Here is a 23,411-nt window from a genome sequence, read left to right on the forward strand (position 1 = left end):
GTAATAAAATGTGCTTCTACTCTGTTTCTTTTCTCAGGCCAGGAGCACAGTTTTATATTTATCTGTGAAGTGCCATGGTACACATGATGCACAAATAATAAATATCAGTTGATACTTCAAAAATGGCTCCCTCATAAGAAGCTGGTTTGAATCCTTCTGTCCCCAGAATTATCTCCCCAGTTGTGTCTGTGTTGGTGTGATACTTCAAGATGGAATGAGATGAGGCTTAACAAACTATTTGCTGTTCTACTTTTAGACTGCTAATGACATCCAAAATATGGGATATGGCAAAATCACTGCCTTTTGGGGGCAGGGAGGATGTAGTGGCAACAGAAGATGGAGGATTGTTTGAGATTGTTATTGCTGTTGTAGTCTTCCTTAGTGTGAGCATGCATGCATGCTTAATTTGCATATATGTATGTGAATGTGCATATTTTGGGGGGAGTCTGCTTGGGCAATGAAGGATATAGTAACTTTCCAGGCTCAACTGTTTACAGTACATTTAGCTTGCTAGGCAGTGCTGCAGTTGCATAGTTAGAAGTCCAAGTCAGGTGATTGAATGTCTTGTGGACGCTTTCAATATTGGTATTGTCCTTGGCTTGAGTAGCTAGATGTTGGCACTGATACTATTGGGACAATCTCACTGTTGGCTCAGGAACTTGGAGCAGTCAGCATGCAGTTTGGGGGCTTGGTAAAGACTGGATTGTGATATGGCTCTGAATCCCCATTGAGATCTGGATTATTCTGGTGGACTAGGGGAAGCTGCATAAGTACTAAGTTTAGGTGGTAAACCTGGGAATTGAACCCGCAAAAATTAGTTGGGTCCAGCAAGATACAGGTGCCAAATTAGTTTTTGCAGCTTTCTGGTATCAGGATGTGTTGGGGTCCAGATTATTTTGATGTACTAGCAGAAGGTTGTTCTCTTTTGATGGTACAATTTCTGGGTTTATGGCCAAAGTTTGGTGGGATCCAGATGCTAGATCTGGATTTTTGCAGTGCTGTTATAGTGGAGCTCATCAGGGTCTAGATATTTTGGGGGGTAATAGTAATGGCTAAATATGTTCTCTTTAAAACAGTAGAAGTTAGAGGATTGTAGTCAAAATCTGGCAGGATCCTCTTGTGGATCATGTGTGGTGTTTTTTGCAGTGCCGTTGCACTAGGATGCTTTGGGTTCTGGCTTTTCTTCTTCTTATTGGAGTAGGAACAACTGTACTGGTTCTTTACTTACGCAGTGGAATGTGTGGGCTGGGGGCCAAATATTGATGGATGAAGCAGGATCCAGATGCCAGATCCAAGTATTTGAACCACTGTTGTGCCAGGATGCGCTGATGTCCACACTCTACACCTGCTGCCCAATTATGCCTCAGAATTAGGAGATGGGGGCCAAAATTTGGCTGGATCCAGCAGGATCATGGTGCCAGATGCGAGTTTTTGTGGTGCTGTTGTACCTTGGTCTGGGTTTCTTGGTGCAGTAGCAGCAGGTAAACTTGTTCTGTTTTGTAAAGTACCAATTTGGGGGAGTGGGTACAAAACCCGGCAGGATCTGGCAGGATCCTGCAGGTAGATCCAGCTTTTACCTTTTTCCTGCAATCTGGCCAACAGCCTCATGAGTGAGCAGGAGCCATGTGACTGTGGCGAGTTGGGGTGTGCAGTTGCCTCCTGCTTCAGAGCTACCTGATCCGAATACTAAGCAGAGCTGCCGCCGGAGCTGTGCATGTAACACGCTGAAGACACTGCGGAGGAAGGTGCCCGTTCCAGAGGCAGCTCGGAACATGGAGATTAAAGACCAAGGAGCGCAAATGGAGCCGTTGCTACCCACGGTAAGATGCCGCTTGCTGCAGTCTGCCGCAAACCCCGCCAAGCAAGCGGAGCGGCGGCTGGGGATGCGAGCGCGTTGCGAGGCACAGCGAGAGATGCTCCCCTGCCTGCTTCTCTCCGTGCCAAGGTCTCTCCTTCCTTCCCCGGAGCCGGGGAACCGAGGGGGCTGCAAAGCCCGCAGGCAGAAGGGGCTTTTCAAGACATTTTTTTCCAATATGGATGTGCCTTAGGTCATAATGCGTGTTTCTTACTGAGTGAAAAAACGCGATGGTTTACTCCAGAGCTGGGAGCAGCAGCCGGGGTTGCTGTGTGCGTCTCTCGGCTCCAGTACGTGCGGAGGCGCCTGCCCGCATTTCTGTAAGGAGGGAAGGGGGTCCCCCCTTGTAGGGGGAGTGATAGTCCCTCTCGCCATACTCTCGGGGGTGGGGTGGGGGGCACAAGTTGGCGCTGCTGTGGAAAGGGGTCCCCTGAGTGTGGGGGTCCCCGTCATTCAAATACCGAAGGGGTTCTCTCTCTGGCAGAGTCCCTGCCTCTCTCACAGGGGGTCTGTCTGGGCGCCTGTCTCTCACATTCACCCCCCTCTGTTTCCCTAGGGGGCCCTAGCCCCCCAACTTGCACAGAGGGATAATCTGTTTATCTGTGGAGCTCCTGTCACTTGTGCTCCTGTACAGGGTTGGTCAGTTGGTCTGTGGGGGGTCCCTGTCACCCCTGTATGTGTGTATATATACACATACACGTACACATGGTCAGTTTGTCTGTGGGGTCTCTGTCACACACAGACATACGCATTGGATCCCTCTGTCTATGGAGCATGCTTTCACACCCAGAGGGGCTGTCTGTTTGTGGTGGCCCTGGTACAGGCAAGCACACAGAGGCTGCCTGTGGGTGTCTCTGTCCCATGCACAGAGGGTCAGTCTGTGAGATTCTGTGTCACACACTGAGGGTCAGTCTGCCAGGGTCCCTGTCATCCCCACTCACAGGGTCTGGTTCTAGGCGCGCGCTCTCTCTCTCTCACATGCACAATTAATATCAGTTCAATGAGACTTTATTAGCATGACAAGTTGTACACATTTTTCCAAAGCGTAAAAGGGAGATGGACCCTTCAGCTCTCTGTCAGAGGTGGATAACATCCACCCATCATAGGGCTCTGTGTTTAACGTTTCATCTCCTGTGGCCAGTTGTTGCCAGTACCTGTTCCTGATCATTTGGTGGGACAATGGCATCTCTGTCAACTCTCTCCTTTCTCCTAGGATGAGGCACAGTTTTTCCACATTGGGGTTTGGATGAGAAGGCTCTTACAATTCCTGATAATTTTGAGGAAATACCTTTTGTTGCAGTTCCTTCTGTTTTAGACTTTGGCATAGAGACATTGGAGACATTATCTGTTAGTCTTTTCTCTGCCACGCTGGTTGCTCTGGGCTATGCTTTGTGTCTCCCAATTTTCACCTCTAGTTTGTGGTCACTGATTCAGTATTTGGTGAGAGACTGCCATAGTTTTGTACATGTCACAAGAGTGAGATGATTTGATGGTTCTGTGCAAAGGTCTGTAGCAGTCTAATTTGTGGATGTTTTTGATTTCTTCTTGCTAGTGGCTCTTATACTGGTTTAGGTGCTGATCTAGCATCTTGAAAATATTTTGGGCTTGGGGTGGGGGTTGTTGGTTCCACTGATCAGAATTGCTTTCTCTGGGGAGTGACATAGGGATGGATTGTGTTGCATTCGGATTTAATTTTTGATCCTCATTGCTGTGTTGGGTGAGAAGCTGAATATTCTTTCCCAAATGTTGATTAGCAGAAGGAATTGGCCCAGTTATGCTCTGCAGCCCTAGTTACTGGAGTTTCTGTGCACATGAAGTACTTTTTCGCAGTTGTGCAAACATAGGATTTTTTTACGGTTTTATCCCAATTAGATATTAAAGATGGACCCCAGCTTTTCCTTCCATGTAGTAGAATGGATTGGATTCTGCTGTCAAATCATTCTAGCAGCAGTTTTATTAGGAGGGGTCTCTGTGTGTGTCTAGTAGGTTGATTGTGTACTCTGCAAGACTCTGTCTGTGTGATGGATGGACTCGCACATGCTCTGTCGGGGCGGGTCTCTGAAGCCCAGAGAGGTAGCATTGTTTTTCTGCTGTAGCAGTGATGCGAAGGCACAGCTTCCCCAGTCTTGAAGTTAGTTGCCCTGCAATGCTGCTCTGCACGGGGCACCATGGACCATGGCAGTGCTTCTGCAGCACTCATCCCAACTGGTGACTAGGGCCAGGCGGGCACTGAAGCCAAAGGACCTTTATGTGCTGTCGGCTCTGAGTGTGTGGGGTCCTTGTAGCAGAGGACTCTGGCAGGGCTTAGATATCTGGAGTCAGTGTTGCCTCCCTCACTGCTAGACTATAGTGTGAGATAGGTGGTGGTATTTTTGAGAATTAATCTCCCCTGGGTTTTTTTTTCTTTCCTGGCCAATCCCCACCTCACACAGCTGTAAATAAATTCAGCTCCAGTTTAAACTGTGCAAGGACCCCAGTCCTGGAGCAAATACATTTTTTGTTTCCAAATTTCATTTAAATTTGGTTTGGATTCAATTGGATGTGAAGAAAAAGCTCCCAGTCCCGAAAGTTTGCTGGCTTCAAGTTATTGTCAATACATACAAGAGCCAAAGTTCACCAGCCTCTGAGGCGGCATCTCTCAGTGAAACTTCAGCTCAGTATCTCATGGTGGGGCAAAAAGTTATTAGTCATGGTGAAAAGATGGCAAATGACAGTCCTATTTAATTTATATGTCCTAGTGGTTCTCAGATATTGCAAAGGTCATAACCTAATTTGCTAACGAAATTCCACATTCAGATTAACTATGAAAAGAGCATCTGCTTTCCTTGTTACCTTGAGACCTATTTGGTAATTATTTTAGAGTGAAAACAACAAGGAGTCTGGTGGCATCTTAAGGACTAACAGATTTATTTGGGCATAAGCTTTTGTGGGGAAAAAACCCACTTCTTCAGATGCATGGAGTGAAAATTACAGATGCAGGCATTATTATACTGACACATGAAGAGAATGGAGCATACAGACTAACACAGCTACCCCTTGATATTTTAGGATGTGAGTTCATGTTTAAACAAGAATCTCTTGCAGTTTGTAGAAGGTGATGAAATGTTTTGTTACCTGCTTTTCTGAGGAATTACGTGGAAGTAGACTTCCTCTTCACCTTTTCCTTATTAGAGTCTCGTTTTACTAACTCCTTTTAGAAAAGTTCCTCACCAGTTACAGCACTTCTACCTGCACCCGGGGAGCCACTTTTTGATGTGTTTTGCAAAATGAGGTACTGTGTGTACATTTCTTCATGGATTCCTAAGATATTTTAGTCTTTAAAAGCTGTACTGGGGGAAGTAGAATTAAATTAAAAATGGAAAATCTGAAGTAGAAACAATCTTTTCAAACTGCTGTTTTAGAAAGTGCAGATATGGCATTGCCACATTTTAGCATTCAATAGAGAGACTAATGGAATGGAATGTAAAATTAAAAAGGTCATAGAGGAGTTTTTAAACTAAGGCCTGGGGGAAAGCTGACAGGTTCGGAGTATCCGTGTTTGAGACAGAGGCATCCCTTAGGGGAGGATTTATTAACAGGGATTCTCTATATCCCAATAAAGAGAAGAGGATAGAAGTTGATAAAGTACAGGTAAGAACTGAAGAGAAACTGTCAAATGAAGAAGTGTCCCCATTCATTTACATCACATGAAGGCAGACAACTAAATATTGACAAATTCTATAAGTACTGGTATAGAAATGATTGAAGTTTAAATACTAAGATGGTTAAACTAAGGTCCCAGGTATTAAATGAGGATATTGATACAATAGACATCACAGAAACTTGGTGGAATGACAATAATCAGTGGGACATGGTCAAATCAGAATACAAAATTTACAGGAATGACAGAGTAGGTCAAGCTGGCCGGGGAGTGGCACTATATGAGAAAGAAAGCATAGAATCAAATATATTACAAATTTGAAATGGATCAAAATGTACCATAAAATCTCTATTGATAGAAATTCCATACTTGAATAATAAGAATATAGCAGTAGGAATATATTACTGACCACCTGACCAGATGGTGATGGTGATTGTGAAAAGCTTAGGGAGATTAGAGAGGCTTTAAAAATAGAAAATTCAATAATAATGGGGGATTTCAACTATCCACATATTGACTGGGTACATGTTACCTCAGGATGGGATGCAGAGATAAATTTAATTATATTACGGTCACTATTACCAAGTGGTTCAGTTATATTCACCTCTTGGACCAGATCATGCGCCACTTAAGACTAAATCAAGAATTGACTCTCCCCTTTTGGGTTTCATGACTAGCTGCTCCAAGAAGCAGTCGTTAATGGTGTCTAGAAATTTTAATATTGTTCTGGGAGGGAAAATACCAAAGAAACCTACCACAGTAGTATTTAACTTCAGAAGGGGGAAATACACAAAAATGATGAAGCTAGTTAAACAGAAATTAAATAGAATGGTCACAAAAGTGAAAAGCCTGTGAGCTGCATGGAAACTTTTTAAAAACACCATATTAGAAGCTCAAATTAAATATATACCCTAAATAAAAAAAGAGGACCTGAAAATTGTCACTATGGCTAAAAAAAAAAAAAAGTAGACGTGGCTAAAGGTGTCCTTTTAAAAACTGGAAGTCAAATCCTACTGAGGAAAATGGAAAAGAGCATGAACTCTGGCCAGTCACGTGTAAAAGTATAATTAGACAGGCCAAAAAAGAATTTGAAGAACTACTAGCAAAAGACACAAAAACTAAAAGCAAAAAAAATTAATTACATCAGAAGCGGGAAGATGCCAAGCAAACAGTGGGGCCACTGGATGATAGAGGTGCTAAAGGAGCACTCAAGGAACATAAGGCCATTGTGGAGAAGCTAAATTAATTCTGTGCATCTGTCTTCACTGCAGAGGATGTAAGAGAGATTCCCACATTTCAGCCATTGTTTTTAGGTGACAAATCTGAGGAACTGTTCCTGATTGATGTGTCAAATTGATAAATTAAACAGTAATAAGTGACAAGGACCAAATGGTATTCACCCAAGAGTTCTGAAGGAACTCAAATATGAAATTGCAGAACTAATAACTGTGCAATGTAACTTATCACTTAAATCAGCCTCTACACCGGGTGATTGGAGAATATAAGAATGGCCATACTGGGTCAGACCAAAGTATCTTGTCTTTTGACGTGCATTTGACGAAGTGGGTATTCACCCATGAAAGCTTATGCTCCAAAATGTCTGTTAGTCTATAAGGTGCCACAGACTCTTTGTCGCTTTTTACAGATCCAGACTAACATGGCTACCCCTCTGATACTTGTCTTCTGACAGTGGCCAGTGCCAGATGCCCCAGAGGGAATAACAGAACAGGTAATCATCAAGTGATCCAGCCCCTGTTGCCCATTCCCAGCTCCTGGCAAACAGAGGTTAGGGGCACCTTCCCGCCCATCCTGGCTAATAGCCATTGATGGACCCATCCTCCATAAATTTATCTAGTTCTTTTTTGAGGATAGCTAATGTAATTTCTATTTTTAAAAAAGGCTCCAGAGGTGATTCTGTCAGTTATAAGCCACTAAGCCTTACCTCAGTACCCAGCAAATTGGTTAAAACTAGAATAAATAACAGAATTATCAGACACATAGATGAACACAATATGTTGGGGATGAGTCAACCTGGCTTTTGTGAAAGAAAATAATGCATTATCATGAATTCCCATTAGAATCCTTTGAGGGTGTCCACAAAGGTGTAGACAATGTTGATCCAGTGGATATAGGGCAATTGGACTATCCGACAAGGTCCCTCACCAAGGATCTTAAGTAAAGTAAGTAGTCATGGGGAAGAGGGAAGGGCCTCTCATGGATCAGTAACTGGTTAAAAGACAGGAAACAAAGCGTAGGAATAAATGGTCAGTTTTCAGAATGGAGAGAGGTAAATAACAGGGTCCCCAAGGGATCTGAACTGAGACCAGTGCTGTTCAACATATTCACAAATGATCTGGAAAAAGGGGTAAACAATGAGGTGGCAAAGTTAGCAAACAATACAAAATTACTCAAGACAATTAAGTCCAAAGCAGACTGCAAAGAATTACAAAGGGATCTCACAAAACTGGGTGACTGGGCCACAAAATTGCAGATGAAATTAAATGCACATAGGGAAAATATAATCCCGATTATACATACAAAACAATGGGTCTAACTTAGCCGTTACCACTCAAGAAAGAGATCTTGGAGTCATTATGTAGTTCTTTGAAAACATCTTCTCAATGTGCAGCAGCAGTCAAAAAAGCTAACCATGTTAGGAATCATTAAGAAAGGGATAGATAATAAGACCATAAATATTCTAATGCCATTATATAAATCCATGGTACTCCCACACCTTGAATATTGTATGCAGTTCTGGTCATCCCATCTGAAAAAAGATATTAGAAATGGAAAAGGTACAGAGAAGGGCAACACAAATGACTGAGGGTCTGGAACAGCTTCCATATGAGGAGAGAATAAAAAGACTAGGATTTCTCAGCTTGGAAAAGAGATAATTAAGGGATGATATCATAGATGTCTATAAAATCATGAATGGTGTGGAGACAGTGAACATTTTAGACAATGAACATTTTAAAATTATAAGAAACAATTGTGGTTAATAAAAGATTGCTGTGAAGTCAGTGTGCGTGTGTAAAAAATTGTGAAAGATAGTTTGCAGATTCTCTCTGTGAATGTCTTGGGCAGGTTCTCAATTAGAGTCAAACGCATTTCCTTCGCCTGTCTCAGTGCGATCCTTGCATATCCATGATGTTGCAAATGGTTCCCCAAAAGCACTTTGTTTATATACAGACTTGTTTTAATATTATTTAGGAATAAATAAGACTGTCATTGTTATGTTTTAAAATAAATATTAGTGACTAACTGATATAAGCAGGATGTCTGTGTATAGCAGGGGCTTCATCCTCTCTTTGTATCTACGAGAGTATTTGTACAGATGTACTGATACTTTTTTTCATGAATGATTGCATGGTATGTTTTTCTTGTGTTCTCTAATGACAGCAGTGGCAGTAACACCATTATAGTTAATGATGAATCGGCTTTTCTGTTCTAAGATCAGACTTTTATCATCTTGCCTCTTTGGACTGAGGCTTTGGCAAGGAAGGTTTCAGCTTATACTCCCCTCTTCCCCCAGGACGAGTGGAGCAAAAACTTTGCCCTGTCTTAAACCTTGTGCAACCTCTTTGACCAAAATGAGTGACTCAAGGAAGAATTTGCCCATAGTTTTAAAGGTTAGGCTATTTTATTTTATTTAGATTTACTGTATATCAGAGTATGCTTAGCCTCGCTTTTAGAAGCGTTTTTCCATAAGTTCTGGAAAAAAGGTCTAATATATGTACCACAGACAAGATTGCAGGAAGTTAGTCCATAATAGAACTTAGCAATGTATATTTGCATAATTATGCTTTTGGTTATGATTTTATAAGGTTGAAAATGGTTATTGTGAAATCAAGAAAGGTCAAACATATTTAGGCACCAGTCCTGGAAATAGATTAGCACAGTGGGGCTCTACACTGGGGTGTTGAGGGCTGCCTGCATGGATGCATTTTAGGATCAGGGATTCAAGGCAGATGGATATCAAACAATTGAAAAATAACTAAAACAATACATAATCTTACAGCACTGGATTTCATATGTATTTATGCTTGTGTGTGTGTCCAAATCTCTTGTTAGTGCTATACAGACAGTAGGGAATTCTAGGAATCTTTTACAAAATCACATTACTTTGTTGCTCTAAGGGAAGAGAAATGAGAAAGAACTCAAGTTGTGACTGTTTTTGAGAAACAGTGTAGCTAGTAAGTGGGAAACTACTGTTCATAACAGGCCAAATTCTGTCACTCTTACTCATGCTGAGTAGGACATCCAGTGGGACAGCATGCAGAGTCAAATGTATTACTTAACAGGAGCATAAGTGGCAGAATGTGGCCCAATATGTTTTATAACAATATTAATTCCCTGTTCACTTGACCAGGATTTAGGATTATAGCAACAGTTTTACAACAGTTAGGGCAAGTTTATGGAGACAGTGTTACAATGTCAATAGAAAAAGATAGAGACAATGTTACATTTTTCTGTCATATGTACAGAGAAAATGTTACAAGTTAAAAAAATGCAATCACAAGGATAATGTTAGAATTTTATTACTGCTTCATCTGTTTTCTTTTGTTGCCACATGGCCATAAAGTCTGAGTGAAAAGACAAGTAATTTTTTCCAGAAAGTACTGGAACTCAGAACATCTCTTTATACAATAAAATAATTAAAGTCACACAGACAGCCTTTATAAACACACACCTGCCAATGTCATGATTAAGAAGAAAGGTAATTAAAACCCTAAGACATAGTTAACATGTGGCATACCAAACTTATGCCTGTAAAGAATAATTTGCAGCACAGCATGTGTTCACACACAAACTTTAGAAATGATGTGAATGAGATACATTCACATTATGGAAAACATTAAAACAGATTATTTTTAAATGTGTTAGATTTGAATACATCCGACACTTTCTATTGATCAGACACATTTGTGTTTAAACTTCCTCTTACAATAACTCCATCTTTTCTTCCTACTTTTCCCTTGGGAAAATCATGGAACCGTATGTACGATAAATCACTTCCATAGAACCACTCTGTAACGTCATAAAAAATTGTTATGACTTCAGTGTAGTATCAAACAGAAGATTTAAGCCAGTGGGGGAAAAACTTATAAACATCTTCAATGATTAGCAATATAATGGGTATGAGAGAATGAAACAAAAGAAATGTACTGTGCTTGCAGTTTTCAGTACATTGCTTTTGTTTCAACATTTTCTATTTCAACCTTGCACATTGTAGAACTCCCTCTTTATAAATATGGCATGACTAATGTAATATCAAATACAATTTAACAGAAATCCATGTGTTCCTGAAAGTTTGCCGCTCTGTGAGGCAGTAGTCCCCAACCGTTTTCGTCTGGCAGGCACCAGACGACGAGCCACAGAGGACCATGGTGGTGGTCGAGCATCCGCCGAAATACCGCCGACAAGTAGCAACATCAATAGGCGTCACCGCTGAAATGCCGCCGAGAAGCAGTGTCATTCAGAGGTGTCACCTCTGAAATGCAGCATTTTGGCGGTGACGAATCTGGATGCTGCTGCTTCTCGGTGGCATTTCAGCAGATGCTTATCCACCAGCCAGTACGCGGGCGCACTTAGACGCCCTGGCGGGGCCCCCTGCTGGACACGCCTGTGGACATTGCGTTGGGGACCCCTGCTGTGAGGCATATACAGTGTAATACAGTTGAAAACAAACTGGCCATGAGTACAAAGAGCAGTTAGGTGCTTAAAACCACCCTTTCTTCTGGAAAGCTATTCCCAGGATAAGCTGGGGTTTGAAGCAAGGTGAAAGTGTGAGGAGGAGAGAAGGCACTTGAGGGGTGTGAGTGTAATGCCGACAGACCCAGGGCAGGATTGAACTGGGGACCTCTGGAGCTTAGTGCATGAGCCTCTACAGCATGAGCTAAAAGCCAACTGCCTGTTAGCTCAGGCTGTAGAGCAGACACATTTTATTTCTCTCTCTAAGTGGTCTCGGTGCCACTAGATGAGACACACCACCACACCCAGAAGGTGTGTGGGTTACATGAGGAAGAAGGGGGGTTGCAAGAGGAAATAAGGACAGAATTTAAGAATGGAAAGAGCTATGCATGCCTGGAACTTCAGGACATTGCATTTGAGTTTGATGTAGAAGGAAAGAAGGGGCCATTGAAGCTATTTGAGGAGTAGGTGTTGGGATTAGACCAAGATAATGAGTACCTGAATCATGAAGAGAGTTTAAAATCTACGTGGACAAGCTGAGAAACCACGTATCCCAGTTAGCTCATAATATTCCCAATGCAGATAGGGAGCACTGCTGAATTTTAGTTGAGGGACAGCAGCAAAATTCCTACATCCTCACTTAATTCCATCCAGTATTTTTTTATTTGAATCAAGTTATTTCTAATTTAAATAGATATTTTGATTTACTTGTTGATAGTGCTTTTCTTTCTATTTTATAGTCTTAAATTGCTAAAATGTTTTTGTACCTGTTTCTTTAGTTCCTAATAGTTACTAGAATTTCAGATTTTATAGTCTTTTTTTTTCCCTCAGAAGCCCACTTAAAATGTTCATATACACCAAATAAGACAAGTCCCGGGGTCTCATTAACATACTTTGTTATGATAACAGTACAAACTTACACACACAACTGATAAGCAAGAAACCCATGCTGTGTTTGTGACCCACACCACCTTCTTGATATACTGAATATCCACAAATTGAAGACTGCCACAATGCTTTGACTAGACTACATCTCTATTAGGGCTTTCAGTAGCTCAGTTTTCAGAAACTATGTATCTGGGTATTCATGGGTGGTGTATTGTGCACAATGAATTGTGTGTGCTACAGGAACTGTTGAAGGAGGAGCTGTTTGCTTTTGTGATGAGCACTGGTGCCTTCAGTCATTTATATTCTTCTCAGTATTTAACTGTATTTACCCAATGATACAATCAAAAGGCGTGAAAGATCTAAGAACCAAGTGACAAGTCTTGTGATAAGAGCCATTGTTAAAAATATGCTGGAAGGAAAGAATATAAAATCATATTACTTATGGAGCCAGTCCTGCAATGTGCTACACACATGCAGATTCTTGCACCTTCATGGAGCCCCAGTGACTCTGGGGTCCATCTGCCTGTATGGCTGCAATTGCAGTATTCGGGACTTTGTATCTGACAGCTGCAAAGTGGTCATCATTTGGAAAAAACAAACAGGAATGTGGCTGTGCATTTGTCATGCCTCAGGAAGTAAGGTGTAATACTGTTACAGATTGCTTGGAAGTTTCTTTTGGAGTGGCCTAAATTAGTGAACATCTGTGAAGAATATAGACAGGAAGCTGACTGTTTGCCAGAAGGTAACAAATATTAATCTTAAGCGGTTTGCTGAAGAATTGCTCCAAATCATAGAATTGTAGGACTGGAAGGGAACTCAAGAGGTCATCTAGTCCTGTCCCCTGCACTCATGGCAGGACTAAGTATTATCTAGACCATCCTTGATGGGTGTTTGTCCAACCTGCTCTTAAAAATCCCCAGTGGTAGAGATTTTACAACCTTTCTGGGGAATTTATTCCACTGCTTAATCACCCAGACAAGAAGTTTTTACTCATGACCAACTTAAACAGCCCTTGTTGCAATTTAAGCCCATTGCTTCTTGTCCTATCCTCAGGGGTTAAGGAGAACAATATGGAAGACAGTTACAGTGGTGCTGGATCATCTACACAGGAAGTCATGTTCCATGGCTCGAGCTGTTGAAGTGTGGAAGAAGATTGAAAAATATCTTTACTAAATTGCAATTAGAATCTGGCAAAATGTGTATCATTATGATCAGGCTTAATTCCATGTCATTTTTTTGGATGTAAAATCAATCCCTCGCATATGCCAGGTTCCACTCACAACAGAGGAATCATCACTCAAGGTATGTCTATGTTGCAAACAAAATGTGTGTTCTTAGCTCAAGTTAGCTAATCTGGGGTTATAGTAGCAGTGAAGACATATCAATGCTGGTTTTAACTCAGATTAGTAGCTCAAGCCTCAAACTAAAATCTATAGGGTGAGCCAGGGGTTGAACTTGCTCTGCCAACCTGAATTAAATACTAAATTATTGTGTCTTCCCTGATATTTTAACCAAGAGGTTAAGAACACACCTTTTTTTGCAGTATAGCTGTAACCTTACTTTTGAATATTTAGAAGAAGGTTGGAAGTGGTCTTCTGTCAATAGTAATTACACCTCTACCCCGATATAACACGAATTCGGATATAATGCTGTAAAGCAGCACTCGGGGGGGTGGGGGGCTGCACACTCCGGTGGATCAAAGCAAGTTCAATATAACGCAGTTTCACCTATAATGCAGTAAGATTCTTTGGCTCCCAAGGACAGTGTTATATTGGGGTAAAGGTGTAATTGCATGCCAAGTCTCCTCCTTTTCAGAAGACTGTATCTCTCAGATGAAGCTATAATAGCGCCTCAGTGGTGGAAACATCAGGTAAACACTTTTTGAGAAAATAAAGATATGATTATGAGAGTGGTGTCTCAACTGCTATGGATTCTTCCGCTGGTGTTCAATGGAATCAAAGAATAGAATCTGCATGGGAACAGAGCTTCAAAGTTTTTTTTCCTTCTTGAGCATTTTAATTTTAAGGGGCAGGAAAATACTTTTGAGTTTGAGTAATGAGACTCCAGGTAATTCACTTGTGATTTTTTTGATCACTGATTTATAACTGTGTAAAATGTTGCATTATGTATTAATGTGATATTAATACTGATGTGTTAATAAATGAGACTGTAGTGAAAGCTTTTATAATTTTAAACAATTTAAATATTGAAACTTTAAACAACTTAATGTTAACATTGAAGTTACTTTTGCAGTGTTAAATTTTATTCTGCTTTGGATTTATAAAAGTTTTGAATAAAAATAAACTGTAACCTCTCATCTTGCAAACACAAATGCATGTGCATAACTTTAAGCACAATTAAAGCCAATGACACAGCTAATGTGGCTAAAGCTGGCAAGTGTTTGTAGGACAGAGGCCTTAAATTTTCAATATGTTGTTCTGTTTACAACAGTTTCTTCATATTTAAATAAGGTACCTGACCTGTAATGACATTAAAATTCATTAAAAAAACACTCTTATTATAATCTAAAATGGCAATAGCCATTTTTTCTAATTAACTTAAATCTCTGTAAAAGTGATTTAAATCAATGATTTAAAAACAGGCTATTTAAATCAAGATGATTTTTAAACAATCATTGACTTATGTCACTTTTTACAATGCAACAGTCTAACTTGAAAATTTGTAATATAAGTGCTTTTCATCTGGATTTAAATCACTTCATGCTGTTTGAAATGTACTGGTGGAAACTCCCACAAATTCTTCTGTGGCAGAAGATGAAAAAGGTCTAACTGCCATACTATAGAAATGTGCACCTCTTTTCAAGGGAGAACTGGAGAATTGAAGACAAGTAAAGCTTACTTGTAAGCCAGTCAGTCAGCCTAAGTGTTGCAAGACAAGGGTACTGCTGTGGGTATCTGGAACTCAATGGAGAAATTATGCTCTCTGTCCACACAGAAAACGTCCACACAGAAAATGGGTATCTTCCCATTGAGCCAGCATTAAAGAATTTGTGGAGATCTCAAAGCGACTATGCAACCACTGTACTGAAGATCTCTTCCTTTCTTTAGCCTGGAGTTCAAAGTTTTACAAAACTGATCTATGTTAAACTTACAAATGCATTTGGTGGAAAATTCCCATGAGTTGGTAATATAGTGGTACATAAAGACCATACCAATACCAGTATTCGTTTTTTGGGATAACATTGACACCAGCCTTGTTCAAGTGGAGTGATGGATCAGAATTCGAGAGAGCTCGGAGGAGTACAGTACTGACTAGATGGCATTCCATTGGCTGGCAAGAATGATAGTGAGCATCTTAAGAAACTAGATGCAAACCTGCAAAGATTGGAGGTTTATGGCTGGAGAAATGCATGTTTTCCAGGCATACCTTTATAGTACAGGCCCGGTGACAAATGCCAATAGTCTTCACAAAACATCTATAAAAGAGGGCCATGGTGGATACCCCACTTCCTGCAAATGTAGGTGAGTTACATTCTTCTCCAGAATAATCCACAGGTTTGAGAGAATTTGAGTTAATCTCTCCATGTGTACTACTTAATAGCCATGTTAGTAGAACCTTCCTACACAGGGGGAAGGAGAATGTTATATTAGTACTTTAAATGTGTTTATGTAATATGAACAGTGCATGTTAAAAATAGCAGTTTTATGATAGTGGCAGTCATCTTAAGTCTGTGTTGCTTGTAAATAAACATCAATTTACAGTTGTTGCTGATTTATAACTGGTGTTTTATGTTCACTCTCAAATAACTTCCAAAGTACTAGCAGTGTCAGCACAAGTGATTATGTACTCATTGTAGGTTACCTGTGTTGTCAAACTGACTTATCATATTCCTAATGTATCTCCCATCCTCACAATCTGCCTAACAGATTTTGTGATAACATGGAATCCAACCCATATTACTACTGCTGTAGACACTTTTTGAAACACTGGCATCCAGTAAACATAGTTCAGATTTTTTTTTTAAAGTATCTTTTCCCATATATTTGAAGAGACTCTGTCAAATGCTTTAAGCACAAAACTTGACTAACTATATAATTAAGATACTTCCTCTTATTTTAAACATCTTTTCTCCTAGTGTTCACCATTATAACAAAAGACTTGACTGTGTCCATTTGTTTTATCGCACCATTACCACACTTCTAGAATTAGCTGTGAGAAGGAGCTATAAAAGGACTTGTAAACTATGAGTCACTTATATTTGTCTAAAAATACATTCATGGTGTCATTAGCAGTAGCTGTATTCCATAAAATTGGATACTATTTAAACTTTTCAGAGAAAAATATCTGGATAAATCCAGCATGGATTAATTTATACTCTAGTTGTGTTAGAAAGTGGCGAGGCCTCCTCACAGACCCTTGCCAATATTACACAAAGGAGGTTTTCTGTAAGTATGTGGCCATCGCTTCCCCCTGTAGATCAAATGTGTTTTATAGTCCTGGAATACCTGACCCCCCACTTCCACAATGGGGAATGGGAGACTTGAACTCATTCTTTAATGGCCAAAACAGCTGACTACCATGTGTACAAGTGTGCTTGAAACCATAGAAAATGCAGGTAAATTGGTCTAGTACACACAAACTATGTTAAGAAATTATTAAGGTTGCAGAGTCAAGCATCAAAAGTTAGGAAATGCCAGCATTAAGGGTGCCTGTGCAATCTTAATTCATCCCCACCTTGTGCATGAGCCTGATGATACAATCTTTAATTACAGGCTCACATCTATTTTTTTTCCTCACAGGACCCCCTACATCATTCCAAGTACAGGATGGTCAATGTTCATTTAATGAGCAGCTATTTAATGTTTTGTTTTCTCCTCCATTTTTCAGTGTGTGGCCACAGGCATTATTTAATATACACTATTCCAGGAATTGGCAACCTTTGGCATGCGGATCGCCAGGGTAAGCACCCTGGAGAGCCGGGCCGGTTTGTTTACCTGCTGCGTCTGCAGGTTCGGCGGATCGCGGCTCCCACTGGCCGCGGTTTGTCGCTCCAGGCCAGTGGGGGCTGCAGGAAGCGGCGCGGGCCGAGGGATGTGCTGGCCACCGCTTCCCGCCACCCCCATTTGGCGAGCCATGTGCCAAAGATTGCCGAACCCTGCACTATTTAAATCCTGCTCTGAAGATAGAATTGTTAATTTCCTTATGGGCTTTTCTGTGGTGCATCTAAGTGCTTCACAAATATTAATTTGTTTTCACGATACCCCTGTGATGGGGAACTGAGGCATAGAGATTAAGGTCCAAGAAATTCACTAATTTTGGGTGCCCTGTGTGAGACACCAAGGACCTGACTTTTTCAGAGCATGTAGCATTGTATGGTAATTAATATGGTCAAAACACAGCTCCCATTGACTTCAGTTGTAGTTGTGGGTGCTCAGCACTTCTGCAAATCAGACGCTAGAGTATCAGGTCAGGCATCCAGAAAATGAGTGATCCCCCACTTGGTAAGGCAACTCCCATCTTTTCATGTGCTATAATATATATTCTGCTTACTGTATTTTTCACTCCATGCAACTGATAAACTGGGTTTTAGCCCACAAACGCTTATGCCCAAATAAATTTGTTAGCCTCTAAGGTGCCACAAGGACTCCTGGTTGTTTTTACTGAAAAGATAATGACTGACCACCTTGGAAAAAGTTTGGTTTAAATGACTTGCTAGCATCACCTAGGAGCAGCTTGGTGGTAAATGCTGCCCTGTGCTTCTCAGTCCTCTTATCCCTTCTGCATTCCATTCAGCAGTTTCTGTGCCCAGATCCATCATGGCTCAGAGCAGCTGAAAGTGCAATTGCAGAATAAGTCCTGCTCAGCCCGAGGGATGGAGCATGCCCAGTGCAGATGGAATCTTCAAGGAATTAAGCTGCCAAACTCTTATAACAAGTCTCTGCTGAGCATTTGTGAACTGTGATTTTTATTTCAAAGGCTTATAACTTGTCAAATTTGGGTGGATTTTGACAGGGGCGGCAAAAGGTGCATCCCCTGTCACAAAGGCTACCTCTTGCCAAATCTCAGGTCCCTTCTCCAAAAGTGTGGAGGCACTAGAACTTCTCAAATAAAAGGTCACCAGGTTTTTTTGTTTTTGTTTTTAAATTGGGCAAAACAATATATTTTTCTCCAGTCTTGTTCTTGGAAATGGCTTGACCGTTCTGGCTGAAATTTAAATATATATATATATATATAAAATTCAGTCTGAAGCAGGTACCCAGCATGGAAAATTTCAGTCCATACTGCTAAAACTTATAACGGGAAGTGTCAGGCAACCTTAATAATAGGCAGTTCTAAATACACCTTTCTCTGTTTTGCAAACAAGTCTGGCAGCAGCTGAGCAATGTTGACCTAAAAAGTGTCTTTGTAAACAAGCGGAGGGCTGTAAAACTAAGCTCCGAGAAGAAACATTTTCAAATATTTTTTTCTGGCGATATAACATAATCACAATACAGTATGTGCTCCTTATTCCTATTGTGCCAAAGCATTTGGCAAATAAGCAAGGCTAAACATGTTTGTTTTTCATCACAAACAATCAAAGCCAAATTATAACTTAAAAAAATAGTCACAAATACACTATATGGGCTTGAAGGAGAGATCTCCTAGTGGAGATTCTGCTTTTGTTAGCTTCAATTCAGAGGAGGGACCAAGAAAAAAAGACTTCTGACTAGTAGCTAAGATTACTTGATTATATAGTTACCTAGAGAGCTTGTTAGGAGAGCAAAATGAAAATGAACAAAAGCCTTCAGAATAATGAAGAGATGGTACTATGACTAGAAGCCAGGTGTCATCCCAAACCCTCATTTAGAGTAATAGCGAATATGTTAATACAATCACCTGTTCTCAATCATTCTCTTGTTTTAGTGAAGATGGTTCTTTATCAAGAGGGGGAGACATTGGTAATACTTTCTTACTGAGCAGAATTTGCTTCATGTGCTGCTGTACTGTGAGAGAGTACTGTGATTCCTGAAAGCTTCTTAGTGGCTTAACCTTCCTTGGCCTTAGCCGCCCACTCAAAAGTTGATGATATATTCTAAATTCAGTGCAAATAAGATAAAGCTTCTATATTTTATTTTGCATCTAAAGTCCAATTATTGTCAGAGCAATAACCCCATTTCCCAAATGATGCCAATACTAAAAAGACTTTGCCTTATGCCTGTAGTTGCACTGCAGTCTATGGGACCACTTGCCATGCATAAAGTTAAGCATGTGTGCAAGTCTTTGCAGGATCAAACGTGATCCTCCAGAGACTAAATAACCATAATAATCATTTTATTTTTATTTTTCTAGCTTGGCCTGTGACACTGTTGTTCAGAGCTAGTTCTTGGGAGTGGGGCAGGCAGACATGATCAACAGTCCTAGTCTGAGAGCCCTTGCCTAAGTGCTCATGTCATGAATGGTCCTGTGACAGTAATTTGAGTGCTAGTGTCATGGGGAGCATAGTGAGAAAATCTGTAGGTTTTTTGGCTAATGTCATTTTAAAGTGTCAGTTTTGGTATTCTGATTTGTGTCACTGCTGATGAACCAGACACAGGTGAGTAAACAACTTTTCTCCTTTATTAGCCTGCTCAGCCCTCAGTATTGCCAGCTCATGCTTTTATTGTGAGTTTTATGATATTCAGTGTTCGTAAATCCTAAGTTCCTGGAGTCGAGTGACTACATGGAAATCTCAGCTTTCATTTAAAAAGTTGCCAGCCCTTGTAGTTATGGGGAAAAACGTGAAAACATGACCAGAGCACACCTAAGGGCTCAAAAATCAAGAGACCAGTTAAAAGAAGCGCATTGACCCATTGCTATTTGTTACAAACGTATGATTTTTGGTGGCCTGACTCACGAGTTTTGAAAGCTTGGAGTTGCCAATATTGCTATTTGAGACATTTTAGTGATGCAAGTGGTGTACAGGTTATGTGATCTGACTGTTTAGGAGCAAGCGAGAGATTATTGCAACTCTCTGAAAAGTGTTTTGAGATGAAAGGTGCAAGGCAAGTGCAAAACAGGCAGCAGTATAATCATGTAATAAGGTGTTACCTGGAGGTTGCCCCAAACTATTTCTGATTTGGCTTATGTTCATTCTCAGCAGGAAGATCAGAGTGTACCCACATGATTGCAGTGGTCTCCGGTGTCTCTTTTGCAGTGCTACATAAAAAATAATGACAGGTTTCAGAGTAGCAGCCGTGTTAGTCTGTATCCACAAAAAGATACAGTGGGCTGTAGTCCATGAAAGCTTATGCTCTAATAAATCTGTTAGTCTCTAAGGTGCCACAAGTACTCCTGTTCTTTTTATAAAAAATAATGCATCTCTTGATGAAGTATTATGAGTGCCTTCATAACTGGGCTCCCCTCTTTTCTCTCCCCCCCTCTCTCCCCCCCAAAAAGAATATAAAAGAACAAATTCATAGGTCATTGGTGTTTCAGTTCTAGGATTCAAGTTTAGAGGGTTGGCTTCAAGAAATTGATAATCTACAAATGTTCCCTTTCATTTGATTTCCCTTGTTTAACAGGCCACGTCTCATCACTTGGTACAATTTTAAGTAACATTTGGGTACAGTTGTTATAGGAATCTCCTTTTGCTGTGGGTTTGTATGTGGAGCAATTTTGTTTGTGAACAAGATGATCTTTTTCTTTCCTGTATTGGTGGAATATGTCCAAGTGATTATGCTCATTCTCCCAAGCCTGTTTTTTCACTGATTGCTCATGGAAGTTGCTGTGCTATATCATAGAACCCCGGTGACCATAATGATATAATGTGCTCACCAGTAAAAGGATTTTTTTTTTAAAGTAATACATTAAAAATACCTCTTGTGAGGCAAAACATAGAAGTTGTTTCTTGAGGGGGGAAGAAGAGTGGTATGTACTATAAGATGTTTTGTTTTGATTTCTAAATTCTTGCTTTTAATACAGTAAAAAGCATAATTTCTTGGCATAGCAAATAGCAAGTTGATGATTTACTAGTAGTTCTGTTTTATGTGAATGCAATTAAAAACATTTCTAGTCTAAAGAGAGGATTATGATTCATCTAGTTTAAATACTGTAATCCACAGACTGTTATGCTGTAAACCAGGGAAGCTATATTGGAACCAGTGGGCCTCAAATTTGCCCTTTTGTGATTACAGCAGTAATTGTGCATATAGAAATTTTATCATTAATATCCATTTAAAAAAGTAAAAAACAAGTCTTTTTAGTCTGGTATTAGTGGCTCAAAAAACAGGCTTCAGACAACAACAGGAGATTTGGTAAGCGCTTTGTACAAACCAATTATAACTCAAGGCTTTGATAAGAAGCCTTGTGTCTTTCTAACAATAAAGTGGTGAAATCTATTTTTGCTACAAACAAGTTTTTTTTGTAGACTAAAATATCTCTGATTTATAATTTATTAGTAATTTAGAACCATTTTTTTTACTTCGGTTTGCTCTGTTTGAGTCCTGCTGCTGCTGTTTAGTCTTATTAAACCACCTTCTCATAATGTAAGTTAGAAAGCAAAACATTAAAGTATATTTGGTACTAATGAGATACAGATATTTTTATTTGTTACTTATTCATTTTGTCAACATCCAAGAAAGATTGGGTTAAATAATTTTTTTAGTTTTTTTTTTGCCATCACAGACTCTTTCTAACATACTGCAAGATGGGTGAGTGCATATGCAAATAGGAGCCTATATCGTAAGGGCCTGAGTCTCAGGGAACTTCCTTCAAGCCTGAATCCAATTTTTATGTATAATATCTCTTTGGGGATATATTGGTCAATATATCTATAAATAGGTACTGTGTAATAAGTTTCGTGGCCAGGATTTTCCCACGTGCCTGAATTTGGGGTTCTTCAGTTTTGGGGTACCCAACTTGAGAGCTCTAACTGGGGCTTACTTTTCAAAGGGTGGGTGCTCAGCACTTTCTGAAGAACAGGTGCCTTACAGCTCCAGTTGAGCACCCAAAATCACTAACCACTATATATGTGTGTAGCCAAGTTCTGCGCTCTCACTCAAGCAACTCCAGTGACTTCATGGGCTTGTACTTGTGTAATTGAGGGCATAACTGTGTGTGCTTTGTATGCGTCTATATATTGGGGATGTATGTACATGTTGTATACCTATATTCTTTTGATAAATTGTACTGTCATGCAATCATTTATTTATTTATTTATTACTCACTATTAACTACATCACCCCTTGTCTGCCCACTCTTAAAATGTATTCTAATCCCCATATCAGCTTTAAATAGCTTCCTTTAAAACAATTACCATACCAGCAAAATGTTTCCTCCTCTTTCCCCCAGTTGTGGAATTTCATCCCAAAACCTGAGCCCAAGGACCAGGATGAGGAAGATTGAGTACTGGGTCACTGTCAGGATTTCTGTATGTGAAATCTCACAATTTTAAAGTCACATATGTTATGGCTGTGCAGGGATAGAAGTGGGAGTGTATACCATTTGGACGTGCCAGTTTTGCTACTATGTTACAAAGTTATGAGACATCCAGGTACCTACAAAAATAATGAAATCAGCTGGAAAATCAAATGGTTAGGGGAAAAATCTTGTGTTTTAGAAAGAGCCCCCGATCCTCCCATAGATGTTTGTGTTTCAGCAGAGTTGCCACCTCTTGTAATTTTTATCACAAATCTTTGCAATATTTTGTGTTTTTCTTAAAGCCACAGCTTGTACAGTCAGATGATGACATGAAAATCTCAGCTTTCATTTAAAAAATAAGTAAGCTTTAGCCCTCATGGATGTAGGGAAAATGCTAGCCCTAAAAGCTCAAAAAACAGAAGGTAAATCAAGAGATCCCAATATGTAGTTGGTTTAAAAATGAGATTTTAAAAAATAATCTCATGATTTTGGAGTCCCAATTAATGATTTTTGAGCACTCAGGATTGGCAGTACTGGGAAATGAGCATGCACAAAAATAAGGGCATCTTCCTCCTGACCATAGGATGCCTATGGAGGTCATTTCACTCTGTGACAGTTTGCACCCTGATTATCCTTAGTATGTTCCACCTCTCCTTACTGTCCTGGCTTCTTTTCCACATGCCAGATTCCACCGCTCCAGTTGTGCTACCTCTCTTGACTGACACACTCCTCTGGCTCCCCCATCCTGTTGATTACATCTCCCACTTCGAAGGGAATGTGGGGGGCTGCTGCAGTGCTTAATTTGTAATGAAAGAGGTGCTGGGGCTCAAGCAACTAGGGGCCAGAGCTCAAGCAATTTTTTTCCTTTCATAACTGATGCAGCAAGCCCAGAGGCAATGGTAGGGTTACCATACATCCTCTTTTTCCCGGACATGTCCGGCTTTTCGGCACTCAAACCCCCATCCGGGGGGAATTGCCAAAAAGCCGAACATGTCCGGG

General features: G+C 40.3%; 1 protein-coding gene across 1 annotated transcript in view; it reads left to right on the forward strand.

Annotated features, from left to right (window-relative positions):
- The first annotated feature begins 1,609 nt into the window (after positions 1-1,609).
- Positions 1,610-23,411, forward strand: part of SLC4A10 (solute carrier family 4 member 10) — a 265,490-nt gene continuing 243,688 nt past the window's right edge. The window contains exon 1 of the mRNA XM_034785814.1: positions 1,610-1,820. Coding sequence (XP_034641705.1) covers positions 1,773-1,820 — 48 coding nt within the window. The 5' untranslated portion in view covers positions 1,610-1,772. The remainder of the gene's footprint in view (positions 1,821-23,411) is intronic.

Source organism: Trachemys scripta, chromosome 11 (assembly GCF_013100865.1).
Source record: "Trachemys scripta elegans isolate TJP31775 chromosome 11, CAS_Tse_1.0, whole genome shotgun sequence".
Classification (NCBI taxonomy): domain Eukaryota; kingdom Metazoa; phylum Chordata; order Testudines; family Emydidae; genus Trachemys; species Trachemys scripta.